This window comes from Chrysochloris asiatica, unplaced genomic scaffold, assembly GCF_000296735.1.
Source record: "Chrysochloris asiatica unplaced genomic scaffold, ChrAsi1.0 scaffold00071, whole genome shotgun sequence".
Classification (NCBI taxonomy): Eukaryota; Metazoa; Chordata; class Mammalia; order Afrosoricida; family Chrysochloridae; genus Chrysochloris; species Chrysochloris asiatica.
Window position 1 is genome coordinate 12828112 of NW_006408589.1, and position 14503 is coordinate 12842614.

At 43.1% G+C, this 14503-nt stretch overlaps 1 protein-coding gene across 4 annotated transcripts in view; it reads right to left on the reverse strand.

Annotated features, from left to right (window-relative positions):
- TENM2 (teneurin transmembrane protein 2) overlaps positions 1 to 14503 on the reverse strand; it is a 1406199-nt gene that overhangs the window by 285326 nt on the left and 1106370 nt on the right. For 2 of the 4 annotated variants that reach the window (XM_006864842.1, XM_006864841.1), the window contains 3 exons: positions 6644 to 6771; positions 6525 to 6535; positions 4213 to 4230 (listed from right to left, as the gene is read on the reverse strand). In XM_006864842.1, the coding sequence (XP_006864904.1) occupies positions 4213 to 4230; positions 6525 to 6535; positions 6644 to 6771 (157 nt within the window). The remainder of the gene's footprint in view (positions 1 to 4212; positions 4231 to 6524; positions 6536 to 6643; positions 6772 to 14503) is intronic. The other 2 variants (XM_006864840.1, XM_006864839.1) reach the window with 1 other exon arrangement.

The window sequence follows — 14503 nt, forward strand, 5'->3', positions numbered from 1 at the left end:
TCTTTTCACGTATTATGATGTTTGACTCAAACATAATGATCCCTTGCTCTTCGGGAGCTTCACCGATTTTGCAAAAGCCCCGTATAGAGAAGTGATCATTTTGAAACCCTGGGCTGTGTTCACTGAGAGGCTGACTGAAGCCAGAGGAGGAATTACCAACCTCCCTGCTAATCTGGCTCCTGGTACCGTGCTTTAAGCCAACTAGTAAAAATCATTATGAAGTTTTTGCTGAAAGGGCAAGTGTAGAAAAACATGTTTCTAAACAGAATAATAGTCTTTGCCATTTTTTTCCAACTTGCATACCATCTGGAAATTTTGATTTTTTTGTTTTTTTTTATCAAAGGGTAGGAAAGAAATGTGCTCCAGGCAGAAATAAATGTTTACAGCTGAGTTATAAACCGAGCATGGTGGGGCTTAAAACAGACAGTCTGGCAGTGATGGAGCTCAAGCTGCAGCAAGACAAATAATGCTGTGGGGAGTAGGCCAGCTTGTTCTGCACGTTCCAGGGGCAGACTGCCCAGTAAGCAAGGTAAGCATGAGCTTATTTGTACTTACTTACTAATCTGTCGTGAACAGTTTCACATGTGTTTCGAGAGGTATCAGAGACCAGATAGTTGGGAGAAGGATTCGAAATCCATGTGAAACTGTTCACTACAGATTAGTAAGTAAGCACAAGTAGGTCTGTGCTTACCTTGATTACTGAGTAATTCGTTCCTGCCAGGGATTGGAAATGCTAAACGAAGCTTAGATTTCTGTAAGAAGGTGTTCTGGGGTTGAAAGAGAAACAGATGCCAGCCCGACCTAGAAGCAGAATCTTTGATGTGGTGAAAAAATATGAAATTGTTCACTACAGATTAGCAAGTGAACACAAACAAGTAAGCCTGTGCTTAGCTTTCTTATTGAATAATATGGCACTGCCATTGGCCCTGTGAGTGGAAAATCTTGGTTCCCACTGATCTCATCAAGCAAATGTTGGGAAAGAAATCCTCATCTGTGGTTTCTTTTCATTCTTAGCAGGTAAACGAACAAGATGAAGAGCTATGTGTCTTAGTATCTAGTTTGACATTCTGAAGACATCTTGGCATTCCTTGGACACATGTTAAACGGATCAACAGAGAGACGTAATGATGGTGTCTGTGACGTCAATAATGTCAACAACAATGGTTTTATACGTATTATCTCATGTCTTCTGAACAGCAAGCGTGTGGGGAAGCAATATTTCACAGCTGAGGAATCAAGGTGTTGAGAGAATAAATGACCTACTTAAGGTTAAGTAGTTGCTAAGTGACGAAGCTAGCGTTTGAATCCATTCAGACTGATTCCAGCGTCCCCTTATACTAGAGGATCTTTTAATGATGAGTTACCTAGAATAGATTATAATCCACAGTTGGTCAAGAAGGAAAAAATATATATTGGGAGTTTTGTCTTTTCTCTCTAACCTAAAACACCAAACTTCTTGTTACTGAGTCAATGCTGATTCCTGGCGACCACACAGGACCCAGTAGAGCTGTCCCTTAGAGTTCCCAATGCAGGTAGTTTACTGGTTACGAGTCAGGCTGCTAATCTCACCGTCAGCAGTTTGAAACTTCCAGCTGTTCTGCGGGAGATAGATGAGGCTTTCTGCTCCCGTAAAGATTTACAGCCTCAGAAACCCTGTACAGGGTCGCTATGAGTCGGAACCGACTCTGCGGCACATAACCACCACCACCACCACCAAATCTTTACTGCTACATCTTTCTTTTGCAGACCAACTGGTAGTTTTGAACAACTGACCTGCCATTTAGCAGCTGAGCACTTCATCATTGTGCCACCAAGACGCCTATTCTTCTAAGAACACAGAGCCACAGAACTGATTCTGTCTCATTTGTTGTTGTTGTTGTTAAGTGCCGTCGAGTCGGTTTCGACCCATAGCGACCCTGAACAGGGTTTCCGAGGCTGTAAATCTTTACGGGAGCAGATCACCTCATCTTTCTCCCGTGGAGCGGCTGGTAGTTTCGAACTGCAGACCTTGCGGTTCGCAGCCCGATTCGTAACCACTACGCTACCAGAGTGACCCTAAACAGTTGCTGTTAAGTGCCATCCAGTTGACACTATATAGAGTTTCTATATAGGGTTTACAGTGACTATATAGGGTGTCTAAGGAGCAACTGGCGGGTTTGAATGGCTGATCTTGTGGTTCCCAGTCCAGTGTTGATCCAATAGTGCCACACCAGGAGTGCTACATAGGGTTTCCTATATAGACTTCTGATAATGTAAATCTTTAGCACAGCAGACAGCCTCTTCTTTCTTCTACAGAGCACCTGGTAGGTTTGAAGCACCACTGCCACCCTTGTACTTAGCAGCCCAATGTTTAACCCACAGTGCCACCCATGTTGTTGTTGTTAAGTACTGTGGAGTTGGTTCCAACTCATAGTGACCCTACACAGGGTTTCCGAGGCTGCAAATCTTTACAGGAGCAGAAAGCCTCATCTTTTTCCCGCGAAACAGCTGGTAGTTTTGAACTGCCGACCTTGAGGTAAGCCTGATTCATAACCACTATGCTACCAGAGCTAAAATTTGTGTTATGTTGATGTTGTTGTTATTAAGTGCCATCGAGTCGATTATGACTCATAGCAACCCTGTAGAGGGTTTCTGAGGAGCAGCTGGTGAGCTTGAACCACCCATCTTGTGGTTCACACTGACCTTGCAGTCCTGTGCATTAACTCTTAGTGCCACACAGAAATGGGTTTGATATAAAGCAGTTAGCAAACTGTGTGTAAAGAGCCAGACAGTAAATATTTTCAGCTTTGAGTATCACACAATTTCTGTTGTAACTACATCCCTGCCACTGTTATGTAAAAGTAGGCACAGATTATACGTAACCCAAAGAGCATGGCTCTGTTCCAATAAATCTTTACTTATAAATAATAATGACTATCCAGTTTTGGTCCTTGGATTACAATTCAATGACCCCTCATTGGGAGGACACAATTAATTTAAAATGAGTAATAGGTTTTGATAATGATCCATGGAATTCAGAGTTTATTGTTTCATAAAATCAGCGCATAAACTGGGTACATATTATGTCTTTAAAACCTTGTGCTCTGGGTCCAACCAATCAAACTGGATTCCCTTATGCCATCGGAGCAGCCAGAATTCTGTATTGAACCTTTGTTCTCTAGGCTTATCTAATCCGAGATCTGTAGAAAGAGTGCTCTGTGCCCATGTAATGAAGATTTATGAGTTCATCCCTTTTTAAAGTAGAAATACACATGAGATGGAGAGTGATTCTGACATGTGTGTGCTTGCTTTTCTTGATGTGAAACCCAACTACCAACCATGGTAAAGTTTAATTGATATAGAGAGAGGAGTGAGAGAAAAATAACCAACGGACAACAACAAATGGAAAAAGGAAGAGAAGACAAAGCCCAAAGCACATACTCTTTTCAACTAATTAATCAAGTGCTTTGTTTCCACTAACATATCAGAGTGTGTAGGCTGCCTGTCTATTAGAATCCTTTCCAAACCTGAGGAATGTAAACACTCCTAAAGACCCTGTAATGAAATCTCTATCGATGTGCTATCTTAGATGGGACTCACATGCTGGTGTTTTGCTTACATTTTAATTTGCTTCTGTAGGAAACTTACCCCGTAATTGCTTAATAAGATTAACCTCCCTGGAAATGTGTGGTGTATCTTGATTAAAACATTACCAAAGTGAAGGATTATCATATACCATGCAAAAAAAAAAAAAAAAAACACAACAAAAAAAGGTGTGCATGTTATTTAATTAACTTATTGTCAATAAAGCTTGATTTCCTCTCCAAAACACTGGAAAAGTGGTTGACTGCAATTGATTCAGGTTAATCTCAATGTATAGAATAGGGGAGGGGGAAAAGGGAGGTCACTGGGTAAAGAAATTCAACCCTAAGGTCACTTACCCTAAAAGAGTTATAGGTGTGTATGGATGAAACAGACTTTTTTTTTTTTTAAATCAAAGTTCAACAATTTTAAATTCTCCCACTTTTCTATGAATGTCCTTTAATCAAAATTCACTGGTCAATGATTTAGCAAAGATTTTGTCTATCTCATAACTCATCTGGAAAATATCTAAACTGACGATGCTATATTATTTGTACATTTGAAAAAGCATGTTAACATCTGTGGGGGAAAAATTCAGGTGTTTCTAAAGATGCCATGGAAACTTAGAGACATCATACTCTAGGTTAAAACTTGTTCTCGGATGGGAATCTTCTCCTGCTTTCTGCCCAGCGCTGCTGATGTGGGATGCCCAAGGCATATGGGATTTGTCACTGGAGCTTGCACCCAAAACGGAGGAGTGGCTGGGTCTCATTTATGGAGGCCAAGGCATGCAGGATACTATTGGAAAGGTATTTGGATATAACTTCAGGATATATAGACACATAAAATGTACCAGTGTGCCTGTTGTTGTTATGTGCCATGGAGTCAGTTCCGATTATACAGGGTTTCCGAGGCTGTAAATATTTACGGGAGCAGAAAGCCTCATCTTTCTCCTGCGGAATAGCTGGTAGTTTCGAACTGCTGACCGTGAGGTTCGCAGCCCGATTCGTAACCACTACGCTACCAGAGCTCTTTGTGCCTGGTGGTAGATCATGCATATTCACATCCAAATGGGTTTGCTGAGTTTTTCTAGAAGGATAGTGTACAGGCATAGATAGATAGAAAGGGCATCACAGGCTCCTAAAGCAAAGTTTCTCAACAATGGTACTACTGACCTCCTAGACAGAATAATTCTTAGTTGTGGAGCTGTGCTATGGTAAAGTTTAACAGCACCCCTAAACTCTATCCGCTAGAAGCCAGTAGCAATCCCCCAATTGTAACAATAAAAAATGCCCCCTGGATCAAAGCCACTTACATAAAGGAAACTGAAGGAGCAGATGGTGTTAAGAACTGGGGGTGAGCAGATTACAAATCCAAAGCCAATAAATTTGGTTCCTGGCCTTTTGGTCAGCAAAGGCAGAGCATGGTCAGTGAAGGCAAAATATAGTTTTCATTTTTATGTCTCGTTTTTCTTACCCGATAATAGAAAGCATATAATTTCATCTTCAGATAAAACTCTTTCATGCTTACTTAAAGGTAATTTAGTGTTATGATTATGACAGATGAGTACAGTGATTCTCAAGGAATGGGAAAAAAGACCCATAACTAAGTCATACTAGAAGCATTAGGACAGCTCTAGGGAGAATAATTTAAGAAACATTAACATCTCATGATGACTAATGTACAACTCTCAGGGCAGACGAATTCTTGATCTTCTCTAAGACACTTTATAAAGAGCAGATAGTGGGATGGAGATGGAATAGATGCCCCCTTCCACTGTTAGTTTGAAAATCTCAGGAAAACACTAATGTCTTGCCCAAAGACTAATGGGAATCACACAGGACTCTGAACTGGATCAAATCTGTACCTGCCTGTTTGTTTGAATTAGAGTAAATTCCTATAATATTCTGGGCCTCAGTGTCTGAAAAGTGATTTTCCTCTTTTGAGAGCTGTTAATGTTATACAAGGCTGGTCCAGAGTAGCCTGTTGCCATCAAGTTGATCCCGACTCATGTTGATCCCATGTGTACAGAGCTGGATTTCCTCATAGGATTTTCAAGGCTCTGACCTTGTTGGAAGTCGATCACCAGGCCTTTCTTCCGAGGTGTCTCTGGGTGAGTTCAAACTACTAACCTTTTGGCTCAAGTGCTTAACTGTTTGTTCTACCCACCCACAACCTGCTGGCACAAAACATGCTCAGTAAGTGCATAGTCCTTGTTTGGAATTATCTTTGAGGAATGCTTTAAGAAATGTGGGGGTCAATTGGCTATTATGTAAGAGGCAGAGAGGACAATTCAATTTGGAGAAGCCCTTCAATGCAGCCTCGGCTACTGATGACTTCCATTTGAAAGAAGTGTACTGTGCCGTGCCAGGCAGCTAATTGTACTATTGGCTGCTGTGGTCTTTTAATTACTCCCTGTCCCCACCTCCCCAAGGTTCTGTTTTCTCTCCTCCTTCTTAGCACCTTGTTAGCACCTATTTTCCCCCTGTAAGAATACAGTTGCCTAACTGATTCAATAAACATTTCTATTGTCCCCTTCACTGTTCTGAGAAGAGAAGCTTTGTTCCCCAGTTGTCAAAACTCCTTTCTATTCTCTGTAAAAGCGGAACAGCATTTCTCTTTTATGTCATGCCAGTCGGTGCTTCCTCCCCAGGGAGGCTGCATCTTTCCAGGCTGCATCTTCTAGTCTAGTGGAATGTGCTGCCTGATACTCTCTGCCTTCTGATTAGGCAGGACTTTCTCCTGCTGCTGCTATTGCTGCTGGTCCTACCCAGTCCTTGAGAGGCTTCCGAGTGGTTCCAGCCACTGCCAGTTACTATAGATAGCACAGGTACGCACATTGCTCCGAGCAGGCAACATGACAGCTCTGAGCAACTCCAGCCAAACACAGCTAACAGACAGGAACAGCAAACAGCTTGTAATGGGGGCACCTATGAAGGCAAGGCTTCTTCCTCCCCTCACACCCCACCCCCATCTTTCTCCTTTTTGCATACCTTCCAAGATTTGGATTAGAAAACCTGAACCAGCTGGCGAGAGCTCTGAATTTTCCTGTGACCTCAAGAGGGCAAGCAGCAGCTGTAACCTCACCTTTGCCTCCAGATGGCATTGTTGCCACATCATCGTTTCCTGGTAAGCCGGTCCTTATCCCATTGTTAAAGGTGTGTCCATCTGCCGGCTGGAGTTGCCAATTGAGTCCGAGCAGATGCATTGCTGCAGGAGAGACAAAGTAATGAAAATATGAATAGATAATTCAGCAATGCGAATGTCAAGGGGGAGGGCCAGGTGCCTTTTCTAAGCAGTTGCCTTTTAAGGAAGCTGCAGTTCAAAACTGTCTTGCCCCAGGCCGGAGGGATTAGCTAAATACAGCAGGCATAGGAATCTGGGCATTTAGGCCTCCTCTTTTGGTGCTGTTGCCACAGCCTTAGGGAAGAGGATGCCCATGGTGGGCAGAGAAGGGCAGAGGAGAAAATGCACCTTTGGAATCACAGTCACCTTAAGGGGACCGGTCCATCCCAGCCAACCTTTCCCACTTTCCAGGTGGAATTGTTTTTAAGCTGGTCATCCAGAGGCATTGACAAGCAAAGTTTCTCCCCAAATGTAAATCAGTTTCTAAAGGAGGCTACTAAATGGTGCCAGCCCACTAGTCTGAGTGTACCTTCACCAGAATACCAATGGAGCCAGCACTCTCTGTATTTGTATTGGCCCATTTTAAAGCTCACCTACCAAACTGTTTAACTATTTTTAAACTTTAAAAAATATTTCTCCTTTCCATCCCATATTCATGATTATTTCTACTTTCCATGGCAAATTCATAAGTTGACAACACTCAACACATTGTAGAAAAAAAATGAAGGAATGGAAAAGGGTCCCTTCCTGAAAATACTATTTCCATCTCCCTCAATTTCATTCTTCTCTCTTTCTCAAGCCAACACACATACACACACACACACACACACACACAGTTTACTAGTGCATATTACTGTGATTAGCGATCACCGACTTGACACCCTGCTCATGGTGGTTACGTGCACAGCAAGACTGGACCACTGTGATCAACTTTTCAGAGTTTTAAAAAGTAGACCAGAAGGTCTTTCTAGTCTGGTAACTGCCAAAATCTATTCAGCATCATAACAACATACAATCATCCACTGACAGATACATGGTATCTGCATTTAGGAGCACTGGCCAGGATTGAACCCAGATCTGCAGCATGGAAGGTAAGAGCTCTACCACTGACCCACCACTGCTCCAGTACCAACTGATGGTGGTGGTGGTGGTGTGCCGTGAACTTGGTTCCGACTCAGCAACCCTGTATGTCTTTACAGGAGCTGAAAGCCTCATCTTTCTTCCGCAGAATGGCTGGTAGTTTTGAACTGCTGATAGAGTGAGATGAAGAGTTCTACCACACAGCCTCTTCTTTGCTAAGGGAACAAGCAGTTTGTACAACTCTTGTTTATTTCTATGTGCACTTTAACCTTCAGACACAAACTTCCTTCTGGACACCTCCCTTGTCACTTCATTCCTGTGCCCACAATGAGTTTATCAACTACAGTACACCCCATCTCTGAGGGCTCTTAGTGAGTGGCCCTTACTGAGTAAAAGACAAAATCCAAACACCTGTATTCATTCAAAGCCCTCCTCTTAGAAATGCTTCACTTGTGAACTAATGGGAGTTGATTCCCCAGCATATTTTCCCATACAACAATAACTGTCCCTGTCTCTCAGCTTTTCAACTGGACACAGCTGATGCTGTTGCTAAGTTTGCAGCACTGAGGGCTGTTAGCAGGGAGAGGTTTGGAGTCTGATGCAGGATGGAAGAAACAATTAACCACAGGAAACGCAATTAACAATGCTTAAGAAATTGTTCACGCAGCAATTAATTCTGCATGCCACTACTTAAAGTCAGGCTGCATTCTATTAAGGTTAAAAACGGATCTTCAAACAATGCAGCTCAGACTGATGGTCCGAGAATAAGGTGCCTGGGTATCTATCCATGCGCCTTTTTTTCTTACACATGTCCTCTTCTCAGAACCAGGGTCTCATTGTATACATTACTCTGAAGTATGAGTCCCGCCGTTGCCAGTGTTAGAGATGATAAATACTAATAAGTGACATTTACTGTACACTTTCCGTCAAGGTAACACCTAATTTTCTCTTGTAGTTTATCCGTTATATGTAGGTCACTTGCTTGAAGAGACCAGATTCTATTGCCTCAAATAATGACATATTTTCATGCACAGAGGTCAGAAAATGAGAACTAATCGTAGCCGCTTCGAGATAACGATAGCTTCTGATTGGTAATTACCAGGTGAAGGGAGCCAAGGAATTAGCTATTAAAATTATATATATATATATATATATAAATGATCCTATTGGGTTATCAGGGCTTGCCTAGAGCCAGCTGCTTCTGCCTCGGAGATACCATTCTATTCTTTAGAGGCTGGTTTTTCTGTGACTTGAGGTAGGCACAGCAGACATTACAGGTGCAGCTAGGGCTGGAGTCTAACAAAGCTTTGATTTCCACGTTTATATAAGGAAGTGCTGGGTCCATCAAGCAAAGCTGACAACCTCCCCAGCGCCCCATTGATGTGAAAACTCTTGTCACAAATGCTCTCCTCTTAGAGTACCCACTCTTGTCATTCCAAGGTGCAGAACATACTGCAGTCGTCAGCTTTGGGAGAAGAGCAACCAAACAATAATCTTACAGAACAGGAAGAGGACCTTCAGGAGACTGTGTTCTCTCGGTTTCTGAAAATGCTTTCCTTCCCACCTCCACCTCTTTGTTTTGGGTTCTAGAGAATCTCGTTATAGAAGAGAGAGAGAGAAAAAAAAAAATCTTCTGAAAACAAGAAAACCACAGCTGAGGTGAAAAGGGTTTGGGTCAGAGTATACAAGTAACTTCTCAGATAACTCCCAGATACAAGTAACTTCTCAGATAACTCCCAGAAGTGAAAAGAAAAATAAGAAAGCATGATGGAGATGGGAAAAGGGGGAAAGCTACATCTGTTGCGCATAAGCTCTGTCCTTCCAGCAGAAGCCAGGCAACAAAAATGAAACTCAAGTTTGGGCATATTTTCTATTGTTGAATTGAACTTTAAGCAAATAAAGTGAGAATTATATCAGATGTATAACCACCTCCTCTTGTGCTTTGGAGAATGTCTGGAATAGACTTTTGTTTATACTTTTTCCCATCTCCCCCACAGACCCAAAGTCAGCCATGCTTCCTTTTTTGCTGGAATAAGGAAACGAGGGCATCTTTTTGTCCTGTGGGAGGGACTTCAGTGTCTTTAGGGAAAAGACTCCTGGGAGCAGTGACGTAAATGCACTTCCTGATTAATGACCACCTGTTTCTTATTCTGCCGCTAGTTTTGCTCTACAGGCTTTGGCTGAGAAATAAGTCTTTCAATCAATTCCTCCTTTTACCTTTTGTAAAGGTTTCTCTTTATGGATAGAATAATGGCTCCTTAAGGGCCAGAGTGATGCTACATATCTGAAAACCCTGGAAAATCTAGTATAGTATCATGAATATAGCAGACATTTCGTAAATATCTATCAGGGTGTTGGATTGTAAGACATTAAAATCTTATAAATAAAAAATACATAATACAGAGGCATAAAGGATGGAAGAAAACAACTCTGGTTGAAAGTCTGCAAAGAGACCACTATTCTGATTATAAGTTTGTTGAACTGTGGTTACTTGCATGCTGCTGTGATGCTGGAAGCTATGCACGGGTATTTCAAATATCAGCAGGGTCATCCAGACTAACGAGTAGGAAGAAAGGTCTGGTGGTTTACTTTAAAAAATGATTCCGTGAAAACCTTATGGATCACAAAAGAATATTGTTCAGCTCACTTGCTTTGGACACACCACTAGAGAAGGACATTACATTTGGTGAAGTGAAGGATCCTTAAAAAGGGGACCCTTAAAAAAATGTCCTGAAGCAATAGTTGCAATAATGTACTTAAACATTGTGTAATGGGGATGAGGCAGGACATAAGGTCACACCATGAGTGGTAGGTGACGCTATGGCAGCTAACAACAACAGCATCAATACCTGCTACCTATGGCCAACCACTGTAGTTGAGAGCCTACAGGCTTTAGTTTACTGAAGACTCATGCTCATGCTTGAGATAGGTTCTGTTACAGTTCCCATTTCACAGACTAGGAAACTGTTGACTGTGGAAACTTGACAACATGGTGATTTTCCAGTAAGAGACAGGTTACAGTGAGAGGTTCTGTGCTTCTTATTTCATAGTGACCTGGTTTCAAAGGAGCCGGTCTCAAAACTTATGATAATCTCACTGTCGTAGATGAATGGTTATCTACCGTATTCAGCATCTATTACCTCAGCCTGCTGAGTTCAGGTGAGGCCACGTGAGCTGGCCAGCACATGCTTTGTCATACAATCTTCCCCTTTGTCACGTAGTCAGCATGGGTCTTGACTGACGATAACATAGGTCAGAGGCACAGCTGACTGGTGATAGGATAAAGAATGAGTGAGAAACCAAGTGCTATTGTTTTAAGATGAGAATCTGGAGTTCTTTGTTATAGCAACATTATCTAAGATGATCTTAACTGATATATCCACTTGTAAGGAAGGGAGGAAATGCCATTTAGATAGCAAGTCTCTGTGTGTTCCTTTAAGTTTTAGTGGGTACAGGTTCTTTTTAAAACCCAGCAGGGGGAAATGCATGTTTAGAAGCACTCCACTTGTTCTGATGAACAACAGAAAACCCAGCTCTTTAAACATTCATTCCATAACATGTTCCATTTTGATGCATTATCAGAGCCAGACGCACAAAGCTGAGAAGCCTCCGAATAACCAGTGTTAGTGCTTTTTCACTTTAAGATTTCAGGTACACACTGGCCACATGAAATTACATTTTACCTAACAAGAGGTCTTGGATTTAGTGGGATGGTAGCCTGCCCACAACACTAATACTCTAGCAGCTTATCCCAGAAGGTCCTGTTCAGACCATCTCAGGGTCAGAAGTGATATGAATTTGTGAAGCTTTCTCACTCATGTTGCTCACCCTCCTGACAGCCATAATGCACAATGTATCATGGTGTGAAGAGTCCTGATGTGGCACTGTAGGATAAGCAATGGACTGCGAAACACAAGGTCAGTGGTTCAAACCCATCAGCCTCTCCTCGAAACCCTGTACAGGCTTGCTATGAGTTGGGACCAACTCAAAGGCATTTAACACCAACAGCATTATGATGTAGCGTCCTCTGCTCCACAGAGAGCCTCAGCGGGAGCAGGGGACTCATCTAGAATGGGGAGGAGGGGCGCTCATATTCTCCAGGTATGACCTGGGACCTGGGCCACTAAAAAGTCACTGGGCAGCCAACTCTGAATGTGCCCACCTGACTCAATGGAAAAACTTACACATGGTCCTGACAACGAACCAAGGTTAGGGATGGACGGACCAATCTTGGATTTCAGCAACCATAATAAATGGGCCCCATGGAGTTAGGGTGATTTTTTTCTTATTGAAGTGACTATGTGTTTAGGCTGGGGGCAGTAAACAAAATACTCCTAGGGAGCCAAAGCGAGAGAAAAGGAGGAGTGGGCTTGGTTGCAGGTGGCTAAGAATTCTCCGGCAATCACAAGGACAGGGAGATTACGTGCCTTGGAAAGTGGCAGCTTGGAATGGGGGCTGTCTGCAATAGTAATTAGGGTATGTGTGGGCCCTGCTGGATGCCACTTAGAACCTTCCATGTTCATTGGCTGGTAGAGGATCAACCTGACAAGAGAGTCAATCAATATGTCAGCAACACTTCCCAGAGAGCTGCTCAGCTCCTGCTTGTCAAAGAAGGCAAACATGGAGACCACGATGCTCTGTGTTTGCTGAGCAGGCCCCCAGGAGCAGGGGGTATCTTTAAAGATCAGGCGTGTCGATACATAACCCGAGGAAGAGATTGGTCCTTCCCTTTGAAAATGGAAGCCTTCAGCCTGCGCAGGGCTTAGACAGTGGGAGGAGGCAGGCAAGCCTGCTGGGTCTTGTGCCTCTGCCTGTGGTCAGATTCACAAGGGCCTTTGAGATGATGGAAAAACTGGCTCAGAGACCAGGTAGGATGATGGGAAGGGTCAGGGCTGGGGCTCCCTGCCCCCGCAGCTGCTAATTAAGTCAACAATGCCAGACCTCCCGTGGGAAATGTAGCCAATTCCAAAAGTGCCAACCCTGTGGGGAGTGGAATAAACAACACAATCCACTATCAATTGAGTGGATTCTGACTCACAGTGCACTTATAGAACAGAGAAGAACCGTTCCTTAGGGTTTCCAAGACTGAAAATCCTTACGGGAGCACACAGTCTCATCGTTATCCCAAAGAGCGCCTGATGAGTTTGAACTGCTGATCTCTTGTGATTAGTAGCTCAACCCACAGAGCACCAAGGCACCTATCAGTGGAACTGTTATAGCTAAAATACACAGGCTAACCATGGACTTGCACAAGCTCCAAGGGTACCTTTGCAAACAGGAGTGAAAAATGTCATATGCAAATGAGCACACTTAGTGATGATGACAATGTGCCAAGTATTGTGCTAATTAGTTTAACGGCATCATTTATTCATTAGTGATCATTCCCGCAGTATTTATTGTAGGATTCCTGGTAACATAGTGGATTATGAGCTGGGCTGCTAACTGCAAGGTCAGTTCTTTGAATATACCAATTGCTCTATGGGAGAAAGATGAGGCTTTCTACTCCTATAAAGATTTACAGCCTCCAAAACCCAGGGTTACTGTGTTTGAGAGCCAACTTAGTGACGACACTCAACCACCACCACCACCAGTATTTATTTAGTAGTACCGGGGTGGTGCAAATCGTTAAACCCTCAGCTACTTGCCAGGTTAGCTCTTTGAACCCATTCAGCTACGCCTTGGGAGATAGGCCTGACAGTCTGGTTCTGAAGGGTCACAGCCCTGAAAATGCTGTGGAACACAGTTCTACTCTACACATGCGGGCTCACAGCAGTTGGAATTGATTTGATGGCAACTGACAACAAGTGAATGCCAGGTTTGTCCTATGTACCAGACATAAGACAGTCAACACAGGGTCCTGGCCCTCCTGAAAGTTATATTCCAGCGAGAGGTATAGAAGCTAGATACCGAAGTGGAAGCCAGAGTAGAGGGTTAAGGCTTGACAGTGGACTGGGAAGTGGGGAGCTGGAAGTTCTTTTGTTTCTGTGTTGTAATGTAGTCTGGCCTCTGTGATAGATAACATCTGAGCTAAGATCTAAAGAAAGTGAGCATGCCATCTGTACTGACATCTGGGGGACAACATTCCAGGTTGGAAGGAAGAATGGAGGGAAACAGATATGATAAGGGGACTGTTCAGAGTGGGTGATGTTGAGGAACTTTGCCTTTTACGATGGGTGAGGTAGAATCCTGGTGCGGTGCTGTGGGATAAAGCAAGGTCGGTGGTTCAAACTTACCAGTTGCTCCTTGGAAACCATATACAGGGTCGTTATGAGTTGCACCTGACTTGACAGCACTTACCACCACCACCACCAACATGAATGAAGTAGGATGCTACTGGAGAATTCTGAAGAGCCTGGAAACTCTCCATTTAATTCCTATGAGGTGGTTCTATACTCTATGTTGCATACATAAGGAAATTGAGGCACAGAAAAGTCAAGCGGCTTGTCTAAGACCACATAGCCATTAAAAAGGAAATTTGGGACTCAGACCCAGACATGTGTAACTACAGAGCTAGAGCACCCATGGCATTGTTCTCTGCTAGTGACACTTACAGTCTTCACTTGAAGGACTTTGGGCTCTCAAAGTTTCCTAAGTAAACCACGACTTAGCCAAGACTGCACAGGGCATGCGGACTTTATCATTCATTACCTATTATTCACTATGGTCACTCACTCACGAATGACAACTCCCTTTGTAGGTAGTCATTAGTCCTCTATACATATGTCCTTGGTTGGCA